We start from the raw sequence: 22590 nt of genomic DNA, 5'->3' as shown, positions 1-22590 counted from the left end.
CTCCCTTCTGCCACTGCAGGCGATCATCACTGCCCTGGGGGTAGATCGGCGGAACCGGGTGTTGGCGGGGCTGTACATGGGCCGTTCGGACACCCAGCTGGTGGTGCGGCAGGCCTCCCTGCACGTCTGGAAGATTGTGGTCTCTAACACCCCCCGTACCTTGCGCGAGATCCTGCCCACCCTTTTTGGGCTCCTGCTGGGTTTCCTGGCCAGCACATGCGCAGATAAGAGAACAGTAAGTGTCCCAGGCCTGGCTTCTGACCACAGAGCCCTGATGCCTCCTTTCAGAGGCCAGAAAGCTGGGTCTGCAGAGAATGGGAGAGCAGTGGGGTCCACCATCTAGCAGGGGAACTTTCATTTACTTACTTACTTAAGAAATATTTCTTAAGCATCTACCATGTGCTAAGTGGGGACCTAGGACCTTGTAGAGAAGAAAAGCAGCCTTGTGGAGCTGCCGTCTGGCAGAGGAAACGGATACTAGTCAAACAGTCACACAAACAAGTAGGAAATGCAGCTATGACAAGTGCTGCATGGCACTGCCAGTGCGTATACCAGGTCAGCCAACTGGGGGCTCAGGGAAGGCTTCTCAGAAGAAATGATGTTTGAAGATGAACAGTGAGTGAGCATTAGCAGGTGAGGAGGTGATGAAAGATTGTTCGGGACCGAAGGACCAGTGGTTGAGATACCAGGACTGGACACGCGCAAGCCTGGAGGTGGGCAAGGAGTTTGCCCAGAGCAGGGGCTGAGCAAAGGCCAGGGCAGCTGGAGGAGGGCCCCAGGGCCGATGACCGCGTCTGACAGCCCACTCCCAGCCCCCGTCTCTGGCAAACATTGCATAATTGGCTCTGAACAAGGGTTTGCACATGGCCTCAGAGGAGATGCGTCTTTTTCCCTGAACGTTGTGATTACAAACCCAGCTCTCCTTTCCTGGGCAAGAGCATGAGGGTTAAGTGACTTCCAGGCCACAGTTTTCAATCCAGGGAGATCAGCCTTCAACTGGACAATATGTGTTGAGTTTCTTGTTCATCCATGAGGTGCCAACTCTTTAGGCTGAGTAGGTGTGTGTGATGCAGAGAGAATTTTATTTTGTGGTGTCTTGCAAGCACCCTGGGGGCTTCTCACAGGATAGAGCATTGGGGAGAGTTAAGTCTGGCTCCGATAACATCTGGGAGGTCCTGGGGCCCTCATTCTGGAGTGGCCCACTGGGTGTCCCGGGGTCTGCAGGGAGTCCGTCCTAACTTGAGCTCTGCCCGGCAGATCGCAGCCAGGACGCTGGGAGATCTCGTCCGGAAGTTAGGGGAGAAAATCCTGCCGGAGATCATTCCCATCCTGGAGGAAGGCCTGAGATCTCCCAAGAGCGACGAGAGGCAGGGCGTGTGCATCGGGCTGAGCGAGATCATGAAGTCCACCAGCCGGGATGCGGTGAGCATGTCCTCAGGGCCTGAAGGCCTGCCGCCCACCCCCCTCAGAGGGCCGGAGGGTGAAGGCTCCCGGAGAAGCTGTTCCATTAACGACACTTCACCCTCAGGGACACGCCAGCCTCACTCCAGAGGGTGATGTGGGCAGTGAGGTGCTGATGGGGCCACAGCACCCTGGGCTTTCTCACCTCTCAGCTTTCCCACCTCTTAGCTTTCCCACCTCTCAGCTTTCGCACCAGTTTATAGGCTAAGACCTCAGCAATTTAGAGGCCTGGGGTGGCTTTTGGAGATTGAGGTGGTCTTTCTCTCAGCACTCCTGAGGTGGCTTCAGATTAATCCTTTTGTGTCAGTGCATCAGTTCAGTTCATGTGTGTGATGTGCTTAGCCGGGAAGGGAGGTGCATGTATGTGAGAGGTGGAGGGTGGCGGGGAGCAGGAGGGCGTGGAGTAGATGAGAGTGAGCACCCAGTGGGTGGAAACGCGTTGTCTCCAGCAGTGAGATTGTTTCCATATAGCAACAGCCAAGGGGGTTGGAGTCTTTCACCGACCCTACTTTTTCCAATTAAGCTTTCAGACATACCTGGGGAGTAGGTTGAGCATAGGCATAGAGCTCTAGGCTGGGATGAAAGCGCCAAAGCAATGAGTGGACAGCGGGTCAGAGATGCGAGCATGTGGCCAATTGCTCAGCCTGAACAGCCTCATCTAATTCTTCTCCAGCATGGGTCAGTACATGTGTGCCGTTTGGGGTTTTTATAGTTGCGTTTTTCAAAGAACAAAGGTACACTCTGCCATCAGATGGGACTGTGATAAATTAAGTAGGTAGTGCCCCAAAGCCTGAGGCCCTGCCCATGCCATGGCCACCATATTCAGATTCAGTCCTTAGAGTCATCGAGGGGCGTTGCTTTGGTGGAATTGGTTACAGAGCAGTTGTTGGCCCCACTGTAGACCCAAAGACTTCATAAGGGAGCAGGTATTTGAGTTGAGACTTGACAAAGGACTTGGAGTTTCCCAAGATGATGAGCAAAGGAGCCTGGGGAGTGGAGGCCAGGTCACTTGGGGCCTCACCGTGGGAAGGAATTTGCCATTTCCATGAGAGACCAGAGTATCTGGGGAACTTGCCAAAAAAAAATCAAGACTGTTAACTGTTAAGTCCATGGCTTAGTTGGTAAAGAATCTGCCTACAATGCAGGAGAGTGTCTGCAACGCAGGAGATGCAGGTTCCATCCCTGGCTCGGGAAGATGCCTGGGGAAGGAAACGGCAGCCCACTCCAGTATTCTTGCCTGGAAAATCCCATGGATGGTGGAGCCTGGCAGATGGCAGTCCAGGGAGTCGCAAGAGTCGGACATGACTTAGCAACAAAACCACCCTCACTGGGGGAAGGCTCCTCAGGGGCAGATCACAGATCCTCTCTGCTTTCTCATACTTGTGCATTTCCACAGAAACCAGCTGAGTGAAAAGTCTAGATCCGGCAAGAGTCCAGGAAGCCTGTCTAGGCCAGAGGTCCTCATCGCCCCCACCCCCGCTGACTTTCTCTCCCTCCACCACATCAGGTTCAGCGCTCTCATGCCGTTGCAGGTGCTGTATTTCTCTGAGTCCCTCGTGCCCACGGCAAGGAAGGCCTTGTGTGACCCGCTGGAGGAGGTCAGAGAGGCGGCGGCAAAGACCTTCGAGCAGCTGCATTCCACCATCGGCCACCAGGCCCTGGAGGACATCCTCCCATTTTTACTGAAGCAGCTGGTGAGTGGCTCCGCCTCACTCCTGCCAGGAGGGTTCCACCATCTCCATGGAGGCCGCATGCCGGGGCTGACTCTGCCAAGGCAGCCAGTGCAGGCCCCAGAGGGAGTGGGTACACAGGATGGAATTGACTCTCTAGGGGGCCAGGTGGGAGGTACTGGGGCCAGGGAGGTCCAGACTCCAGAGGCTGGGAGGAGAGCAGCTCCCAGACGTCACCCCATGCCCCTCTGCAGGATGACGAGGAGGTGTCCGAGTTTGCCTTGGACGGTCTGAAGCAGGTGATGGCCATCAAGAGCCGTGTGGTGCTGCCCTACCTCGTGCCCAAGGTAAGTCCCCACACGTGGCGACCCCCTCTGGCCCGGCAGCCATAGCCACGTAACCGTCCCCTAGTTATGTGAGGACCAGCTCTGAACCCGGATGCTGGGGGAGGCCAGCGACTCTGCAGTGGGACAGGATCTCCAAGATCCCAGCGCTACAGCCAGCACGGGCAGGCCCCACTGAGCTGATGTTCATCGTCCTGCAGCTGACGACCCCACCTGTCAACACCCGGGTGCTGGCTTTCCTTTCGTCTGTGGCGGGTGATGCCCTGACGCGTCATCTTGGCGTGATCCTCCCGGCGGTCATGTTGGCCCTGAAGGAGAAGCTGGGGACTCCAGACGAGCAGCTGGTGAGGGGCACAGTCACCCCTGCAGACTCTGTCTGTGTGCTGTCCCATCCCGGAGGCACGTGCTCAGCCGAGGTGTCGCCTGTGCTTTTAGGAGATGGCCAACTGTCAGGCCGTGATCCTGTCCGTGGAGGACGACACCGGGCACCGGCTCATCATTGAGGACCTGCTGGAAGCCGCCCGCAGCCCTGAGGTGGGCATGAGGCAGGCCGCGGCCATCGTTCTCAACATCTACTGCTCGCGTTCCAAGGCGGACTACACTAGCCACCTGCGGAGCCTGGTCTCAGGCCTGATCCGCCTCTTCAACGACTCCAGCCCCGTGGTTCTGGAGGAGAGCTGGGACGCCCTGAATGCCATCACCAAGGTGAGGGGCTGCCGGGCCACCTCTGGTGGAAGACAGTTTGGGGTGTTTCCAAGACTAGATGCTGTCGGCCAGCTTCAGCATCTGTCCCTGCGGGGCTGGTCTCGCCTATGCTCCCGCCCACACCCTTCCTTCCCCCTGCTGCATTATTTGGAAGCTGTCTTGAGAGGGCTTGACTTGAACCCTGACATCCTTTTTGCTTTTCCCCGGTGTCCCACAGAAACTGGATGCGGGTAACCAGCTGGCCCTCATTGAGGAACTGCACAAGGAAATCCGGTTCATAGGAAATGAGAGCAGAGGCGAGCACGTGCCAGGCTTCTGCCTCCCGAAGAAGGTGAGCCAGGGCCCTGGGAGGGCCCCGCGGTCGTGTGGCTCTCCTCCGCCTTCCCCCGGGTCCCCAGCACTGCGGCCGCTGGGGCAGCTGCGTGTTACTCCACGCAGTGCTCTCGGTGCTGTTGTGCACTTCCACGGACAGCGTGTTTCTTCCCCACGGTGGCCCCGTGGGGACAGGGTCAGAGTTCACCACCTCCAGTTCAGCTGTGGAGGTCACTCCAGAGCAGATGAGTGACAGGGCTGCAGGGACTCTGCTCTCGTTCCCCAGCCAGCACTCTCTCAGCCCACGACCCTTGACGCCTGACTCGGTCGCTCATGGAGTTGAAGAGAGGGTGGCTGACAGGAGCTCCTGGCTTCGGGTGGGGGACATCTGGGCCCAGAACCTTTGCGGTTTGACTCTCAGGTGCGATTCTCTTGTCAGGGGGTAACGTCCATCCTTCCAGTGCTGCGGGAGGGAGTCCTGACTGGCAGCCCAGAACAGAAGGAGGAAGCCGCCAAAGCATTAGGCTTGGTGATCCGCCTGACCTCGGCAGACGCCCTGCGGCCCTCCGTGGTCAACATCACCGGCCCTCTGATTCGCATCCTGGGGGACCGGTTCAGCTGGAACGTGAAGGCAGCTCTGCTCGAGACACTCAGCCTCTTGCTGGCCAAGGTGAGGACTGACAGGTTCACTTGGTCCACTTGGATCTTAGAGCCCAGATCTGTGCACAGGAGACCAGCACCCGGTGTGCTATGCAGGCAGGGCAGAGGGAGCGAAGACCTTGGACTCCAGACTCACCACACATGGTCAAGGCCAGGTCCACCACTTGGCAGATGTGTGGCCAGAATGACCTCAGAAGGTCGTGCAACTTCTGAGTCTGCTCCTTCACTTGTGTGTTGAGGGTACAACACTGCTTGTCTCTCAGAGGGCTGTGAGATACGGGGCTCAGGTGAAATAACATCTAATGACACGTTCTAACTCAGCACACCAGCGTGTGTGTGTCTGATAATCGCTTTTATTAGAAGTGGTTCAAAGGGACTCTGCTCCAAAATCCAGGGCCATGTGAGTACATTAGAAACCTTGTTCACATACATTTCCCATCTTTATGACTACCTCATAAAGGGAGATGAAGAGAATGTGAGGAGAGAACACAAAGGAAGTCCAAGAGCAACGTCAGTAACTTTAGTTTTTGCCCGAAGTGTCAAAAGCGAAGCAACACATTAACTGTTCCTGATACTTTACAGGCTAATAATTAAAGCCTTTAGGCTTAGAGAGTTATAAACAGCCAAGATTTATTTTGGTAAAAAAAAATTCTTACTTGTGGTTTGGAAACAAAAGCTTAAAAGAGTTGCAGCTCTTTTCCTTCTGGGAGAAAAGTGTGGGGGAGCAACTTCCCAGCTAAAAAACGGGACTGTGAGCATCACCCTCATTCTGCTGGAAATTGTCTTTTCTTTTTTCTTTTTATTGAAGTATCATCTTTACCTTCCATTCTGTGCCGTTCATATGTGTGTGTGTGTGTGTGAATTGTGTGTCCAGATGTGTGTGTGTGTGTGTTAATTCTGTGTGTGTGTGTGTGAATTCTGTGTCCAGATGGAACCTTGCCCTCCTGGAGTTTGTCCTACAGGCTGTGAGCCAGGTGTCACCCATGGGCAGGTGGCTCTCACCGCAGCTTTGCTGGCTTTATTCTGTGGTCCGCCTCCCAGCAGCCTGCCAGCCCCAACCCCAGTATCTCTAGACCCTAAATGGCATTGAGCCTCCAAACAGCTGCTTTTTCCTTCCCTTTTAGCCTTGAGTAGGTCTTTCCTTGGGCCCTTCTGTAGTTTGTCATAGACGTGCGTCTTTTCCTCCACGTGGTCAGGCCTCAGACTGGATTGTCAGTGCATGGGTGCACGTGTGTACAGGGATGACCACCCAAAGCCACCTGTTCTGTAGGATCGTGTGCAGTAGGTGGCACCTTTGCAGAATGTTCTTCCATGGTACTGACAGGTCTGCTGGCCCGCTCTGTAATGTATTCAGAGCCAGGGGTTTCGAGTCACTTGTCCACATGGGCAGAACTCCCCTAAGCCGAGCTGATGGTTCCCCGCCCGTGGGAAGCTGGAAGCAAAAGAGGAGGCTGAGGGGACCCTCTGTGCCAGGCTCCCCCGTCTTGCGGCGCCTCTGCTCCTGGCCTGAGTGTGGAGCCGCGCGGGTTCAGGGTGCTTTGTTTTCGTGCCTGTGTGCCCTGTGGCCCGCACGCCCCCTCAGCCAGGCTCTGGGATGGGGGTCTCTCTGACAGGTCGGGATCGCCCTGAAGCCCTTCCTGCCCCAGCTGCAGACCACCTTCACCAAAGCCCTGCAGGACTCTAACCGCGGCGTGCGCCTGAAGGCCGCTGACGCGCTAGGCAAGCTCATTTCCATCCACATCAAGGTAGATCCTCTCTTCACGGAGCTGCTGAATGGCATCCGGGTCATGGAGGACCCGGGCGTCAGGTGAGGTGCTGGCGCGGAGAGAGCTGTGGCTGTGGGGCAGCCCGGCCCTGCCTGTGCGGTGGGAGCGCGGGTGGAGGAGAGCCGGGTTTGAGTCGGGCGCGTTGGTTCTGCAGGGACACCATGCTGCAGGCCCTGAGGTTTGTGATTCAGGGAGCAGGGGCCAAAGTGGATGTGGTCATCCGGAAAAACATCGTCTCGCTCCTGCTGAGCATGCTGGGACACGACGAGGTACTGCCGCAGGTGGATGTGGGGCACGCGGGCTGGGCTGGTTTCCCTTCCCTTGGGCTGGCGTCTCTGCCTCGAGAAGCAGAACCTGGTCAGGAGTGATCATCACTCCCAACGTTCGTGTCACTCTGTGGTTTGCCGCACCTCTGGTCTTGAGGGAGATAGGCACTTAGTGTTGATATGGACGACGTATCGTATAGGTAAGGGAGGCTAAGGTTTCTAAAGTCCCAGGTCTCTTGTTCATTTGTTCTCCAGTCTTAAGTCGCTTCCCCTTCTCTGCCCCTCATTTCCCCAGTTGTAAAATGAAGAGTTTTGTTTTTTGGCTCGGGAAGCATTTGCTGATGTGCAGAGCCTTGCCCAGGGGTGAATGAAGTGTGGGCACAGCCCTCAGGAAACAGTGTCTGGTGTCTGTCCGGAGGGGGTGCTCAGCACTGTTTGTGAGGGACAGACTGACCTGGGCCGTGCCCTAGCACGTGGTAGAGTAAGAACCGGGACTGAGCCCATGACTCCTGGTTCTCTGTCCCAAGGCCCTTCCTGGCCCCATCTGCAAGCATCTGTGAAGTACCAGTTGCTCTCTGATGAGCCCCAAAGCAGTTGAGTCTTTGAGAAGGATTTTCTCTTTCCCCTTTGATTGACACTGTGGGGCTGATCTCTGGAGGGAGGCCTCAGGGTTCGCACGGAGCTGCACCTTGTTTGCCCATGCCCAGGGCTGGTTATCCCCTGCAGCTGAGGCCCTGGCCTTTTGTGGCACAGATGGGAGCCTCTGCCTTCTCTTGGTCACGGTCTGTCAGAGTTTTATAGGGCCACTCACAGTGCAAGCAAAAGTTAGTAGGCAAACCAATTTGCATTTCACCACAATGGAGCTTAAAATAGACCCCTTAGAGAGAGTGGGTGTTGTGTCAGAGAGAGCCAGCTTTAGCCTCGCGTGACACCTGGGAGCTCAGAGGCCCAGACTGCCGGCCGGCCACCCTCCTCCCCCTCAGAACTTCCGCTGGATCAGAGGTGGCAATCCAGGGTGCTGGCCTGGCTCATGCGTCTCCACGGGCCCTTGAGGCCCTCGTTGGTTGGTTGGTTGTTTTGTTTGGGAGAGGCACGCCAAGTTGGCACTTCGAATACTATAGCACGTAACCCAAAATCCTCTGCACAGCATCCTGTAGTGAGCCAGCAGGGAGAGTGGCCAGGAAGCGCTTATGTACAAGACTTTGGTTTTGACACAGAACTCTCAGCCTTTCCCTATTGCCTTGGGCCAATTAGAGCTTCAGTGTGACTTCCCAGGACAGACCCACACAACGTTGGGGCAGCAGGGAGCCTCTCTGGACACAGGCGGACACATGAGAGGTTTGGGAGTGGGGTGGGATGGGGTGAAGTGGGGGTGGAGCTCCCAGTGGTTCTGTAACCACCTTCCCTGAGGACTATGGGCAGAGCTTGCCTCCCTCCCCGCCTCACAGGGCTGTTGATAGTAACTGAGATAATAAACGTGAAGCATTCAGGCTTGTAAGAAGAAAGGTGCTATGTAAATACAGTTATTGTTGCTATTATGATGATGATCACCATATGCACACACGCTGGAGTTTTCTATAATTAAGTTAAGTGCTGGGTGTGTAATTTTTAACTCGGCGCCGAGTGGCAGCCCTGCTCTGGCAGCGGGAGTGTGTGTGCTGGAGGGAGGACTGGACTTGGCGTCCACCTCCCTTGCGCCCTGGTGCCCGCAGAGCCCATGTGGGCTGGCACCCTGGTTTACCACCTTCTCTGCCCCGTCAGGACAATACGCGCATCTCCTCGGCCGGGTGCCTGGGGGAGCTGTGTGCCTTTCTGACGGAAGAGGAGCTCAGCACCGTTCTTCAGCAGTACCTGCTGGGTAGGCCTCTTGTGTGCATTTTTCGGGGCCTCTCTGTCTCCCCTGCCCCTCAGAGGGTCTTCTGGTAGCTGGACCAGCCTCTCCTTGGAAATGTCAAAACGGAGTTTCCGGGGGGTCTTGCAGCCCGGAGCGTCTCTGCTCTGAGGACGTAGCTGTGGTTGGGAGTGGCCTGTGAGGGATGGCCACTCGGCGGCCACTTGGGGCAGGGAGGTCTGTGTGCAGTGAGGACTGGGGTTCCCGCCAGGCTCCGAGCTGACACACGAGTCTCAGGTGGTGGAGGTGGGCTTCGCGGGTGGTAGACGGTGCAGGTCGACCCCCCTGTGTTCTTCCACCCAGCGGATGTGTCCGGCATTGACTGGATGGTTCGGCACGGGCGGAGCCTGGCTCTCTCCGTGGCTGTGAGCGTGGCTCCCAGCAGACTCTGCGTAGGCAAGTACGGCAGCGATGTCCAGGACATGATCCTCAGCAACGCCATGGCAGACAGGGTAAGGCTGTGGGGTGGCCAGACTAGGTGGTCAGAATTTCACTCTTGCCACTAACTTCCTGTGCCCTGGGACCAGTGCTTGGTCTCCCTGGGCACTGTTTCATCATCTAAACAGTGAGGAGTTTGGGTTGGAGCATCCAGAGGTCCCTTCAAGGCCAGAAAGTCTCTATTTCTGGGAACTAGGGTCTCAGGCTTTGTTCACCTGCCCCACAGCCAGGCAGAACCTCTTTATGAGAGCCGTCAAAGGGTCTTGGAGGTGATGTTGGGGGTGGGGTGGGGACTGGTGGTGGAGGGCCAGGGTCCCCAGAAATGCCTGGGGAAGGGATGGTGTATGGCCCTGCTGCCCTGAGGAGGGAGCCAGAGGCACCCTGTCTAGCTCTCCGCTCACTTTCCAGATCCCCATCGCTGTGAGCGGGGTCCGGGGCATGGGCTTCCTGATGAAGTACCACATCGAGACCGGAGGAGGACAGTTGCCGGCCAAACTCTCCAGCCTGTTCATTAAGGTGAGCGGGGCAGCCTGGCTCATGAGACGGACCTGTGACCAGAAGACACCGGAAGTGTGTCCATGTGTTTGAGGCACTCTGAGGGTGGCCTGCAGGGCTAGGGGGTGGGGGTGGGGGTCTCTGAGCCCGTAGGGCTGGGGTGCAGAATGGTCTCTGGAAGACTGCCTAACTTTTTTCTTTTGGCCCAACTTTTTGTCAAGAGTCTCCCATAGATCCATGACCCCAAATCAAGTTAAGAACCTCTATTTTAGGCATTCTTTCTAGGCACCCCAATTTTTCAAACTTCAGGACAGACCTGGGTTCAAATTTATCTTCGCTTTCCTGCCTCCCTTTAGCAGGTATGAGAGTAATTAGTAGGCATGGCTACTGTGGTGGCTGCAGGACCCACTTGGGAAAGCTGGGGAGCCTGGCAGAGGGGCCGCCAGCAAAACATGCTGCTCAAACTTTGGTGAGCACACAGAACCAGAACCTGCATTTTAAGAAATGCTGCTGAGCCCTTCACCCTGCCTTTGTAACCAGCTGCCGGGCAGTGTCAGTGGCCCTGGTGCACTGACCTCACTCTGAGCAGTGAGGCTCCCACGGCTGCTGTCCCCACCCTGCAGACACCCAGAGAGGAGGGTGTACAGGGCCCTGATTGGCCTGAGCCTGTATCACCCCGCATGCAGCTGTCGTCAGTGTTTATTACTGAGGAGCTGCGGTGCGCCTGGCTGGGCTAGACCCTGAAGTACAGAGGTGAACGGGGTAGACAAGATCTCTGGAGGCGGAGGTACACAGAGCGTGTGGGAGGGCGCTCATCTAGATAGGGCTGTCGGGGAGATGCCTGAAGGCTGACATCTGAGCTGAGGCCTGAAGGATGAGAGGGGACCGAACAGGTGAGGATCTGGGGCAAGCATGTCCCGGGCAGTGGGACCCGCCAGTGCAGGGACGCGAGGCAGGAAGCAGTGTGAGGCGTTTGAGGAAGTTGGAAGCCCTCGTGGGCCGAGAGTGCCGAGCCAAGGAGAGGGTGGTGTGAGATGATGTGGAAGAGGTAGGGTCCGAACACACCCAGCCGCCCTCCCACAGTGGGGATGCCGCGGAGGGAGCAGGGGGTCAGGTCCCACGATGAGGGCAGCATCAGGGCAGAGCCTGGGCTGTGGCGAGGAGCAAGCTGGATGTGCCTGATGGAAAGCCCGTGCTTCTCTTCACAGTGTCTGCAGAACCCATCCAGTGACATCAGGTTGGTGGCTGAGAAGATGATCTGGTGGGCAAACAAGGACCCGCTGCCTGCCCTGGACGCCCAGGCCATCAAGCCCATCCTGAAGGCCCTCCTGGACAACACCAAGGATAAAAACACTGTCGTCAGGGCCTACAGCGACCAGGCGATTGTCAACCTCCTCAAGATGAGGCAGGGAGAGGAAGTGTTTCAGGTGGGAGCCTGGGACTGGTGGGCCTCCCCACGGCTTCTGGGCGCTTGTCTCGTGGGCCTTCTGCATGACAGTGTTTAAGGCTTGTACTCTGCCACCGCATAGGCATGAGTGTTGATGGGCAGATAGTCATCTGGTGACTGGTCTGGTGCCTAAAAACACATCCCTCTATTTCCGAGGTGTTGAGATTCCTTTCAGCAGCAGGGTTCCTCCTTCAAGTAAAATCTCAGGTGGCTCCCAAACCTGTAACAGACCTCCCAGGGCTGCCTGTTGAGGCCCAGAGTCCTGTCCCTCAGCCCCCTGCCTGCTGAGCCATCTTTAAAGCGCTGAACGCTCCAGGCCCCACTCCGTCATCGGATCAGGGCATGAGGCCTGCATGTCTTGGCTGTCCCTGGATCCACCTGATTCCCTTACTTTGCCAGGGTCCCTCTCAGTGGTTCTAGTTCTGGGTTTGCATTCAGTGTTGTCTTTGATTGGAGAAATCTGAAGCCATATTTTCTGATTTTGTCTCCTCGTTTCCCTCCTCCCCTCAGTCCCTCTGCAAGATCCTGGATGTGGCCAGCTTGGAAGTGCTGAATGAATGCAACCGGAGGTCTCTGAAGAAGCTGGCCGGCCAGGCTGACTCCACGGAGCAGGTGGACGACACCATCCTGACCTGACGGACCCAGGCCCGTCCACTGGGCTCTGCATCAGCATTTCAGCTCCACCTCTTTGTTCACTGTTTTCATTTTTGAAAATACATTTGTTCTGATGGGGAGCTTAGGAGATGGCGTTCCCAGAAAGTATTTTAATGTATCAACAGACCACAGCCAAAGCCTTAAATCAAACCTACACACAACTGAATATTGCCTCCTCCATCTCTCACCCTTTTCTTTGGAGAAAAGAAGAAAAAGCACACGCGTGAGCCTCGCCCAGCGGTCACCAGGAGCTGCTCGTCCACTCTGCGTGGCTGGGTCCAGAACGTGAGGCTCAGACGTCTGCCTCCTGGTCTCTTGTGCCAGAGCTCTGGCTCCAGGGCCAGTGCCTCCAACCTCTGCCTAGATCCCGAGGGGGCACAGAGCCACGGAGGCCTGCCCGTGCAGTGTCTCAGCGTGGCTTTCCAGCACTGTGCAGCTCACCTGGATCTGACCCGTCAGGTGACGGACAGCCCGAGTAGTTTGCGAGTTGGGGGAGGGGAGTAGGTTTAAACGCAGGTAGTTTGAAGGAGGGATGTTGAATAAAGGCTTTGATTTGATCTTGATAAGCAGATTTTTAAAAATCTCCAAACATCCACTAAACATGAAGCTTCGTGCATCAGGAGCAAGGCAAGGCCTCATGCAGCTGTCCCCATGAGCACAGGCAACTCTGATTTCTGGGCGTCTCTCCTGCTCTCTGAAGTCCCATAGATACCTGCAGCCATGTCTGTTCTGAGACTGGATCTCAAGAGGGCTGCAGTCAGACCTGAGATCTCACTGGTGTGGAGATCCCAGGGGTTGAATCAGCCGCCTCCCTGTTCTGTCCTGACTCAGAAAGGTAGGCAGCTTCTGAGAGTCAAGTTTTACAGAGAAAGTCTTCCCTTCTGTGGAATAAGAACAAACCACATTCCTGTAATCAGAATTGCGAGAGGAAACCAAAGTCGCAGTTGAGCATCTGCGTCCTTTATGAATGACTTCCTTCCTCCTGGTTCTTAGAAGGCTCGTGATCCAGGCGTCCTGTCTGAGGGAGCCCGCCCCTCCGGGCCCCAGTGACGCAAGTGTTCCTGGGCTGTTTTCCCTGGTCACAATACGGAACAAAACTTGTACCAAAATTTCTGGTATGAGCTGTAAAAGGAAGAAAAAAAGGAAACATGGTGGAAGCGAGCTCACATTATAAAAGGCCTGAAGTACTATACCAAAAACCAAAAGCGAGGCTTTGCTTATCAATAATGCAGCAGAGGTAGAAAGTAGCCTGTGACTCAGCACTTCTGATGAATAAGACAAGTGACCTCTGAGGTGTCTGAGCCTTGTGTGTCACAGGACTTCCTGTTTTCTTGCTGCAGACGTGGTCTCCACGGGCTCATTGGAGCTGTAGAGTCCCAGGGCTGGAAGGGACCTTGAGAGGGCAGCTGAGCCGGTCCCCACAGCCAAAGCAGCCAATGGTTACAGCTTTGGTAGCCATGGTAACTGTCCTCTGCTCCTGGGATTCAGATGATCGCTGGCACGCTCCCAGCTGCCTGGGGCATATGTCCAGCAAGCCAGTTGCAGCTGCAGGTGGCTCTGCCGGTCGGCCCTGGGGAGGCAGGTGAAGTTCTCATGGGAGGGGTTGTGGGCTGGGAAGCCTCTGAAGCCCCCAAGGTAGGCGTTCAGTGCTTCCTCCAGGATCTTAGAGCAGATGCTTGGGTCCACCTCTACTGTGCTGTCCCCAGTCTGAAATCGGGAGGAGAGCCTGATGTACTTAGAGCTGGAGGACTCTCAGTAAGCAAAGTCCAGACCTGCCTGGTGGCTCAGACAGTAAAGAATCTGCTTGTAATGCAGGCAACCCGGGTTCAGTCCCTGGGTTGGAAAGATCCCCTGGAGAAGGGCATGGCTACCTACTCCAATATTCTTGCCTGGAGAATCCCATGGACAGAGGAGCCTGGTGGGCTACAGTCCATGGGGTCCCAAAGAGTCAGACATGGCTGAGCAACTAACACACTGATATTTTCAAAGGAGAAACACCGGGTTCCCATTCAGAGACTGGAGGACAATGAGATCTCTGTTCAGGATGGATGGATGGATGAAGGTTGATTCACAGACAGAGATGACTCAGAATCCTGGAGTGCACTGACTTGCATCCCCTGAGTCTGGAAGTGGGCTGCGGAAGGCTGTCACAGCCATGCCAGTGGAGCAGGTGAAGGAGACCCCGCCAGCCCATAATCACTGCGGTCCTGAAAACAGCTGCCCAGACCAAACACCCTGGAGAAGGAGCTTGGCAGCAGAGAACGAAGCCATCTGCCCGGGTGGTTGGTAGGGCTGTTTAGCCTCAGAGGAGTCACCCAGCCTTTCTGGGCCAGTTTTCTCATCTGCAAAATGAGGAATTTGGAATGGAAGCTCTCCATGTGTCTTCAAGTTATCCTTTAGGGGTTAATAGTAATTATAACAGGTGCCATTTGGCTTTTTTTTCCCCACTTAACACACCTAACCTGTGGAGTCGGTTCTCTAGTTACGACTTTTTTCCTGAGCAGGAAATTGAGGCAGGGGATGGTCACAAGTGGCGGTCTGTCCCCAGAGCTGCTCGTGTCCTTAGCCTGGCTCTTCCTCCTGCTGCGCTGGCTAGCTGGGCACAAGCCTTGTCCTGCACCTCTCTATAGACTGGTCCTGCAGGCCTCTCTCATCCTGCAGTGCTCGAGGTGAAGTGCCGAGGTGGCTCCAGGTGACTGGCCAGGGGCCTGAGCCACCCCAGGCCTTCCCCCGCGGCTCTGCAGGCTGATCCATACCTCACCCTGCGGATAGGACGCTTCCTGTTGTTAGAAAAGACACTTCTCTGAGACTTTGGTGAGAGAGGGGACCCCTATCTTTGTCTGCCGTGTGTTAGAAGGGCAGTGACAAGATGGTGTGCCTTTAGCTAATCTGGAGAAAACTAAACAGTGTTCTTAACCTTTTAACTTTGGGAGCCTCTGGAATCTTGGTGTTGGGACTGTTTTAAAATGTAGGGGAGTGCGACGTGGTTCACATCCCTTATCGTTCCCTTCATCCCACTGCCGAGGTGCTGGAGGGTTTGGGAGAGGGCAGGGGACCTGCAGAGTCAACACAATTTTATTGGCAGGGATTTGGGGACATGATTTTACTGCGTGGATGTCAAAATAAGACAGGCAGTTGGGGATGTTTTTCTTCTAACTAGGGTTCTGTGTGGACTGGTCTTTAACTGTTCCAAGCCTTTCTAAATAAGAGCAATAGGAAAAACAGGAACCAGCATAACTTAAAGATCTAGGTTCTAAAGTATTTTTAAGCAAACACAGCTGTTTCTTTAAAATCCTCATATAGAGCACCCTGGTAGAGCTGCATGGACTTGGAAGTCAGGTTTAAACCTTAACTTGACTGCTTCATGTTAAGCCAGAGCATGTCCCCTAACCTCTCTGAGAACGTGTCCTCGCCTGGACAGTGATAGTCCAGCCCCCTAGGCTATCTGGAGTGGGTGAGGTAACGCCCTCCGTACATGGCCAGGCCCACAGGAGGTGCCGCATACGTGGATGGTGTGAGTAAAGTGAGGTGTGTGGACGAAAGACAACCGTAGGCACCTAGTGCTCTGATCTGGGAGGAACTGTGGACCCAGAATTTGCAGATGTTAATTTTTTGAGCACAACTTTTGAAAAGCCATCAACCTAGAGTCAGATCTTTCTGGTGGACTGATTACTGTGTTTGAATGACACCACCCTTAGGGCAGAAAGTGAAGAGGAACTAAAAAGCCTCTTGATGAAAGCGAAAGAGGAGAGTGAAAAAGTTGGCTTAAAGCTCAACATCCAGAAAACGAAGATCATGGTATCCCATCACTTCATGGGAAATAGTGGAAACAGTGGTAGACTTTATTTTCTTGTGCTCCAAAATCACTGCAGATGGTGATTGCAGCGATGAAATTAAAAGACGCTTATTCCTTGGAAGGAAAGTTACGACCAACCTAGATAGCATATTGAAAAGCAGAGAGATTACTTTGCCAACAAAGGTCTGTCTAGTCAAGGCTATGGTTTTTCCATTGGTCAGGTATGGATGTGAGAGTTGGGCTGTGAAGAAAGCTGAGCACCGAAGAATTGATGCTTTTAAACTGTGGTGTTGGAGAAGACTCTTGAGAGTCCCTTGCACTGCAGGGAGATCCAACCAATACATCCTAAAGGAGATCATTCCTGGGTGTCCTTTGGAAGGACTGATGCTGAAGCTGAAACTCCAATACTTTGGCCACCTGATGTGAAGAATTGACTCATTGGAAAAGACCTTGATGCTGGGAGGCATTGGGAGCAGGAGGAGAAGGGGACGACAGAGGATGAAGATGGCTGGATGGCATCACTGACTCAATGGATGTGACTTTGAGTAAACTCTGGGAGTTGGTGATGGACGGGGAGGCCTGGTGTGCTGCGATTCATGGGGTCGCAAAGTCGGACATGACTGAGCGACTGAACTGAACTGAAACACTGAAAGACACGTAAGTACATGGACAGGTCTTCACTGTGCCTGGGCTGGACAGCAGTCCTGTCATTGCTGAAGCAGGAGAGGCTGGGAGCCAGCTCCTGTTTTATGAGGAGAAATGCTGGACTGGATGAGTTACAAGCTGGAATTAAGACAGGAGGGAGAACATCAACCTCAGATGTGCAGATGATACCACTCTAATGGCAGAAAGCAAAGAGGAACTAAAGAGTTTCTTGATGAGGGTGAAGGAAGAGAGTGAAAGAGCCAGCTTAAAACTAAATATTAAAAAAAATTAAGATCATGGCATGTGGCCCCATTGATGGCAAATAGAAGGGGAAAAGGTAGGAAGTAGTGACAGATTTCCTCTCCTTGGGCTCTAAAATCATTGCAGATGGTGACTGCAGCCATGAAGTCAAGAAACGAGTGCTTCTTGGCAGGAAAGCTATGACCTAGACAGTGTGTTGAAAAGCAGAGACGTTACTTTGCCAATGAAGGTCCATATAGTCAGGGCTGTGTTCTCCCCAGTGGTCACGTATGGTTGTGAGAGCTGGACCATAAAGAAGGCAGAGCACCAAAGAATTGATGCCTTTGAACTGTGGTGCTGGAGAAGACTCCTGAAAGTCCCTTGGACAGCAAGGAGATCAGTCAATCTTAAGGGAAAGCAACTCTAAATACTCATTGGAAGGACTGATGCTGAAGCTGAAGCTCCAGTATTTTGGTCATCTGATGCACACAGACAACTCACTGGAAAGGTCCCTGATGCTGGGAAAGATCGAGGGCAGAAGAGGCGTCAGAATGAGATGGTTGGATGGCATCACCAATGCAAGGAACATGAACTTGGGCAAACTTCAGGAGATGGTGAGAACAGGGAGGCCTGGCATGCTGCAGTCCATAGAGTTGCAAAGAGTTAGCCACGACTGGATGACTGAACGACAGAACTGAGGTGGGGAAGGAAGGGAGGGTCTCTTAAGGTCATGTGGCCAGTTGGCTGCAGAACTGGAAAAGCAAACCCACATTTCTTGATACTGTGGTCACCAAGCCCCGGGGCCATACTATAAAAATACTTTTGGAAGGCAAATTTAACAAACGAGTCAAGTTCTTGGCATGTGGTTCTGTGGAGTGACTGGGTTTCACTTTTTAGAAGAGGTGGAGCCCCGTTGTTTCACTGGGCGGTTCTGAGCTGCTAGGAGGGTTCCCTGCAGGCTGCCCCAGTGGAAGGAAAGTGTTGATACTAACAAAGCTTAGGAAACTGGAAAAACTAGTCCAAAGATTATCAGCTCAGTGGGATTTCTGGGTGAGATTCCTGAGTGTGTCTGCATGGAAACACCAGTTCACTTTGAGCTTCTCAGAGAGTTGGTTGAGATGGCAGCTGGGTCACAAACTACCATTTAGACTCTCATAAAGAAGGGAAGTGGGACGCTTGGGGTACTGCAGTATTTAACACAGTGTTTCTCAAATATTTCAGCCCCAAGACTCCTTTACATTGTGAAAAATGGTGGCAGACCCCAAAGAACTCTTGCTTATATGCAACTTGCCTACTGATACTTAACCATCTTAGCACAACTGGTCAACTTTAGAAGCTCCATTAATTCACCTGAAATAAATCTATTACACATTAGCATAGATAACCCTATAACAAGTGTTAAGTCTGAGGAGAGCAGCACTGCTTTGCATTTTTGCACACCTCTGCATTTCTGGATTCTCACGTCTGCTTCTGCATTCAATCGACTGTGATGTCCCATGTTGTGCGGCCCTGGGAGACTCTACCATGCACTCTTGAGAAATGAGTGGAAAAGGCAAATGACATCAGTTTTGTGAGCATGTTTCAGCTTCACAAATCCTTTGAGTCTCATAGGGAGCCTTGGTGTCTCTAGACTGCAGTTAGAAAATTCTGATCGAATCTTGAAGATGGGAGAAAAATCCTACTTATAATGGGAAGGGGCCTGACCCTGAGTTACAATGAGAGACCCCAAATTTGGCCCACACCTCACAGAAAGCAAACTCAAGAAAGTTCAGTCAGGTTATTTCTGAGACTCCTAACTGTAAATTCTAGGTGTGGCTGCACTTTAACTGAATGGAAACCAAGTGCCCGCCATGTCCAGGTCCCAGTGGGTATCAGGATGGTCCCTGCAATCTAGGGACTTCATGTCCACTTGATGGGGAAGAGGGGTTACCAAAGGGCAGGGCCAAGTCTCTTGATCGGATTCGGCCTGTAGTGTGCAGGTGGGGAGTTGGGCCAGTTCTCAGGCCCATCAGAGGAGAGACCACGGTTCCGTTTATTCCCTCCCTCCTGGACCAGCGTGTTGGGTGGTGCTGCCCTCTGTTCTTATCTGCACCCACTTCCCGTTACCTGATTGCAGCAATTGCTTCTTCCCTCAACACGGAGTTCAGCAAGTTCAGACTCCACTGCTGACCGGCCTGAACTGTGGATTTCCCAGGTCCCTCCCCAGCCTCTGCTGCACTAGCCCTCATCTGTCCTCCCACCCTGGGCACTGCTGGCTCTGAACACAGGCCTCCGGCTCGGGGGTCCCTCCCCTTTCCCCTCAGCTTCCATAGCACTCAACTCTCCTCTGCAGTTGAGCTTTTTAAAGTGCTCTTAACCCACCTTCCTCCCATTCTTACTACTCTATCCTTACTGTTCACTGGCTGCCAATCCTCTACCTACGCTATCCTGGAAAATACTTTATTCACCCCACTGTTCTCAGCAGCCCCTTCATTTCTCTTCATTCACAACCAGCCTTACTGAATGAACAGTATATAACCACTGCCTTCAGGGCATCACTGTATGTCCTGTAAACCTCTGTATACTCTGTCCCTCTTACTCCTTGGTTTTTCCTTTTAACATGTATTTGCATTTTCTATCAGAATGTGGGTTCCATGGAAGCAGGGTCTTGAAAGCTTTATTTCCTGCCACCTCTCCAGGTCCTCCATCAGTGCCTGGCAGCTGTGAGCCCTCAAATGTTCACTGCCTCGTTTCCCCCAGTCGTACTGTGAATTCCTGAGGATGGAGTTTTGTTTCACTCCTGTTAGGTCCTCAGTGCTGGCACCCAATAGGTGCACAATACCTACCTTACTAGTAAAGGAATCCAGGTGTCAGGCTAATTGTTTTCTAAAAATTTGGTAGATCCTGTTTGCATACCATCTTTTGGACCTGGTCCTTCTTGCTGTTACTTCACACCTGGGCTTCGGCAGTAGCCTTTGTTAAAGCTCTGCAGCTGAAAATCCCTCCTGCGTGCCTGCACCAGATAACTTCCCCCTGAACATTCTGATACTGCTTCTCTACTCAGGAACTTTCAATGGCTCCCCACTGTAGTGGCTGTACGGTCTGAACAGGTGGTGTTGCAAAGCTCATCATCACTAAGCTGGCCCTTCAGAACAGTGGAACAAAGCTTCCTGTTGGCAGCACATACTGCTTCTTACCTCCTGCGGCACAAAAGTTTATGTTGTTCTAAATAGAGACTTTATCTACCATAACATAGCTCCAGTCATTGCACTGTAGTTTAGATCATGTATAACAATGTTTTTAGAGGAAAATATGCTCAGATTTTCCCTCTGGGGAGCCAGGCGCACACCCTGTCTCATGGTGTATTCTCCCTCAAGGCTAACACCCATCATCAGGGCTGCGACAGCAGCTATTAAAACCCACCTGCCATTCCCAGCTCTCTCAATTCCAATTCCACCATGAAACCTCTAGGATGAAATCCTTTCCCCCCATTCTAACCCAAAGTGACAGCTCTCCTCTGAAGTCTAGTCTGCTAATCTGACAGCTATTTCATCTTGTATTTTTTTATTCCTCACAAGTGTGTCTTTGATGAGACTGAAAGCTCCTGGATGGGAAAAACTCTATCCTAGAGTCTGTGGCACAGGAATTAACACCCATTGCTTCCTAGAAGGCACATGGAGGCAAGTCAGAGGAGTCTGGGCTTCATAACGGCTGATTCTGCTCCACTTCTTCAAAGTATCCTACAGCCGTGCTCTCAAGAGGCCTCCCTGGGCATGTGCGCTAAGGTCTGCAACAGCAAATGGCCCAAAGCAGGAATGAGTCAGTGCAAAATGACCTCAGGTTTGACAGCATTACTGTTACTGTTTATCATATACCTGTAGGAGCCGGGTGATTTGCAAACATCTCTTTCATCCTCACAACTATTAAGAGGAAACTGGGGGCTCTGAGACACTGTGATGTGATTTTTCCAGACTCTCAAAAGCTTTTAAGGGGTGGTGCCAGGGTTTCAAAGCTAGCAATTGAACCAAAGCCTGTCTGATTCCAGAGCAGGTTGAGAAGGTGATCCAGAGCAACCTTCTGCCTCACCAGGCAGGCAGGGTGGACTGTGCCTGCCTGGGGGGAAACTGAGGCTTGTTTCTTCTCATGTATTTTCTAAAACTGCTAGATCAAAGGGATCCCACTAATCTTTCCCAGAGCGAGAAGGCCCGTTTTGTCTCACTGATCATGTGAAGAGCCCCCCTCCCAGCTGGTGCCTTCAGATCCTAAGCCCACGTTCTCTGGTCATCACCAGGCTGGTTTCCAGCTCCTGGAAAAACAACTTAAAGCTTGAGTCAGACACCCCATGTGCTACTCAAGGATCTTCCCTGCAACACTGTTTATAATAAGAGATTGTAAACGTGAATGCCTATCAACAGCAGAGTGGTCAAATTACAGTATGCCAGTGATGGAGTGCTCCGTGGTTGTGAAATGACAGAAGATCTAAGTATGCTGTTAAGAGAGAGAAGGCAATTTACATACATGTGTGTTCCACAGGCAAAGACAATTCACTGAAAGACATTTATTCATTCAACAAATATTTGTTAACCATTTTAAGGTATCAAGAAACTTAGTAACCTGTAAGGGGTGGGTCTGAGGGGGAAAATGGTAACTTGTACTTTCTGGTAAGCTTCTGTGCATTAAAAAAACCCCACAAAACTCCACAGGCATTACTTTGTATAAAGTCAAAATAAGTTTGGGAAAACAAGAAGAAATATCTAGCAGGTACTTGACTAGAAAGGGACAGAGCTATACAGAACTCAGCAGTAACTTACATTTCCCCCCTGCAGTTCTACAAAGGAGGATGGCAGTAGGTGCAACCTATTTTTAGTGCAGGTAGGAATTTACTCTAAACCCGGAAAAAAACAAACAAACAACCCACCCACCCTAGGGCTGATGATAAACTGAATACCGCGGCCCAGGTCTTCCTACCACACAATCTGCAGAAGTTTTATCTGTAGGTGGGGTGCAACTGAAGCTGAGGGCGCTGCTGCTATCGATCTCGAGGGTGCATCTTACACACGGGGACATTCATCTCACAGGCCAGGGTCAAGCTGGAAAGCGACCTGGAATCTGGAACCTCTCCGCCCGCTTTACCAACGGGGCATCTCAGGCCCCAAGAGGTCGCGGGGCTCGGCTGTGATTGCCCCAGCGCTGCCGTCAAAGGCTACACTGCTCACACGGTAAACTTACACGGCTAAAACGTCCGGTAAAACTCCCACAGCCTCCAGCCGTCCTGGGCGTCCAGTCCACGGGCCCCGGGACACGGTGGGGGGCCCGGAGCCAGCACCTCGTAGGAGGTTGTCCAGGCAGATGGGGGCGGAGTGTCCCGGGTCCCCAGTCCCGAGATGCCTGGAGCTCGGCGTAAGCCCCGCCCCGCCCGGTCACTGCGTGCCAGTCGGTCCCTCTCCGCAGCGCTTGCGGGTCTTGAAGATGAAGCAGCAGCAGCAGGTCCACCCCCGGCCACGGCCGGTCTTGCCCGGCACTCCGGGATTCTTGCAGCTAAGGCCTGGCCGCAGCTGCGCTCTAGGAGCCCCCAGCGCAGCAGGCCGCGGACGGCGGGCGGACAGCGGCGGTGGCGGCGACGGTCGCTAAAGAGACACCGGCAAGACAAGCCCGCGCCCGCGGTACCCCGACAGGGCGCAGGCGCCGTGCGCGAGCGCGGAGAGGGCGCGGCCGGCCGCCACTGCGGCTGCGCGGAGGCGGGACCAGGCGCTGCGCCTGCGCAGTGGCGGGGCGGGGCGGGAAGGAGCGAGGCGGCGGCAGCGGCGGCCGCTGCCGAGGA

General features: G+C 53.6%; 1 protein-coding gene and 1 long non-coding RNA gene across 2 annotated transcripts in view; one reads left to right on the top strand and one right to left on the bottom strand.

The window, feature by feature from the left end:
* GCN1 (GCN1 activator of EIF2AK4) overlaps positions 1 to 12666 on the top strand; it is a 54450-nt gene extending 41784 nt beyond the window's left edge. Inside the window, exons 44-58 of the mRNA XM_027956611.2 lie at positions 20 to 235; positions 1258 to 1422; positions 2994 to 3155; positions 3386 to 3478; positions 3676 to 3819; positions 3911 to 4180; positions 4398 to 4511; positions 4932 to 5162; positions 6766 to 6959; positions 7073 to 7187; positions 8946 to 9042; positions 9379 to 9527; positions 9922 to 10029; positions 11217 to 11435; positions 11966 to 12666. Coding sequence (XP_027812412.1) covers positions 20 to 235; positions 1258 to 1422; positions 2994 to 3155; positions 3386 to 3478; positions 3676 to 3819; positions 3911 to 4180; positions 4398 to 4511; positions 4932 to 5162; positions 6766 to 6959; positions 7073 to 7187; positions 8946 to 9042; positions 9379 to 9527; positions 9922 to 10029; positions 11217 to 11435; positions 11966 to 12091 — 2403 coding nt within the window. The 3' untranslated portion in view covers positions 12092 to 12666. The remainder of the gene's footprint in view (positions 1 to 19; positions 236 to 1257; positions 1423 to 2993; positions 3156 to 3385; positions 3479 to 3675; positions 3820 to 3910; positions 4181 to 4397; positions 4512 to 4931; positions 5163 to 6765; positions 6960 to 7072; positions 7188 to 8945; positions 9043 to 9378; positions 9528 to 9921; positions 10030 to 11216; positions 11436 to 11965) is intronic.
* On the bottom strand, positions 5486 to 22447 carry LOC121816870 (uncharacterized). The gene is made up of 2 exons (XR_006056584.2): positions 21999 to 22447; positions 5486 to 13231 (listed from the first exon to the last, which is right to left on the bottom strand). It is a non-coding gene; the product is annotated as an uncharacterized LOC121816870 (long non-coding RNA).
* Positions 22448 to 22590: the final 143 nt, after the last annotated feature.

Source organism: Ovis aries, chromosome 17 (genome assembly GCF_016772045.2).
Source record: "Ovis aries strain OAR_USU_Benz2616 breed Rambouillet chromosome 17, ARS-UI_Ramb_v3.0, whole genome shotgun sequence".
Taxonomy (NCBI): Eukaryota; Metazoa; Chordata; class Mammalia; order Artiodactyla; family Bovidae; genus Ovis; species Ovis aries.
The sequence above is the reverse complement of the archived record's forward strand: the minus strand, read 5'-3'. Positions and strand labels throughout refer to the sequence as shown.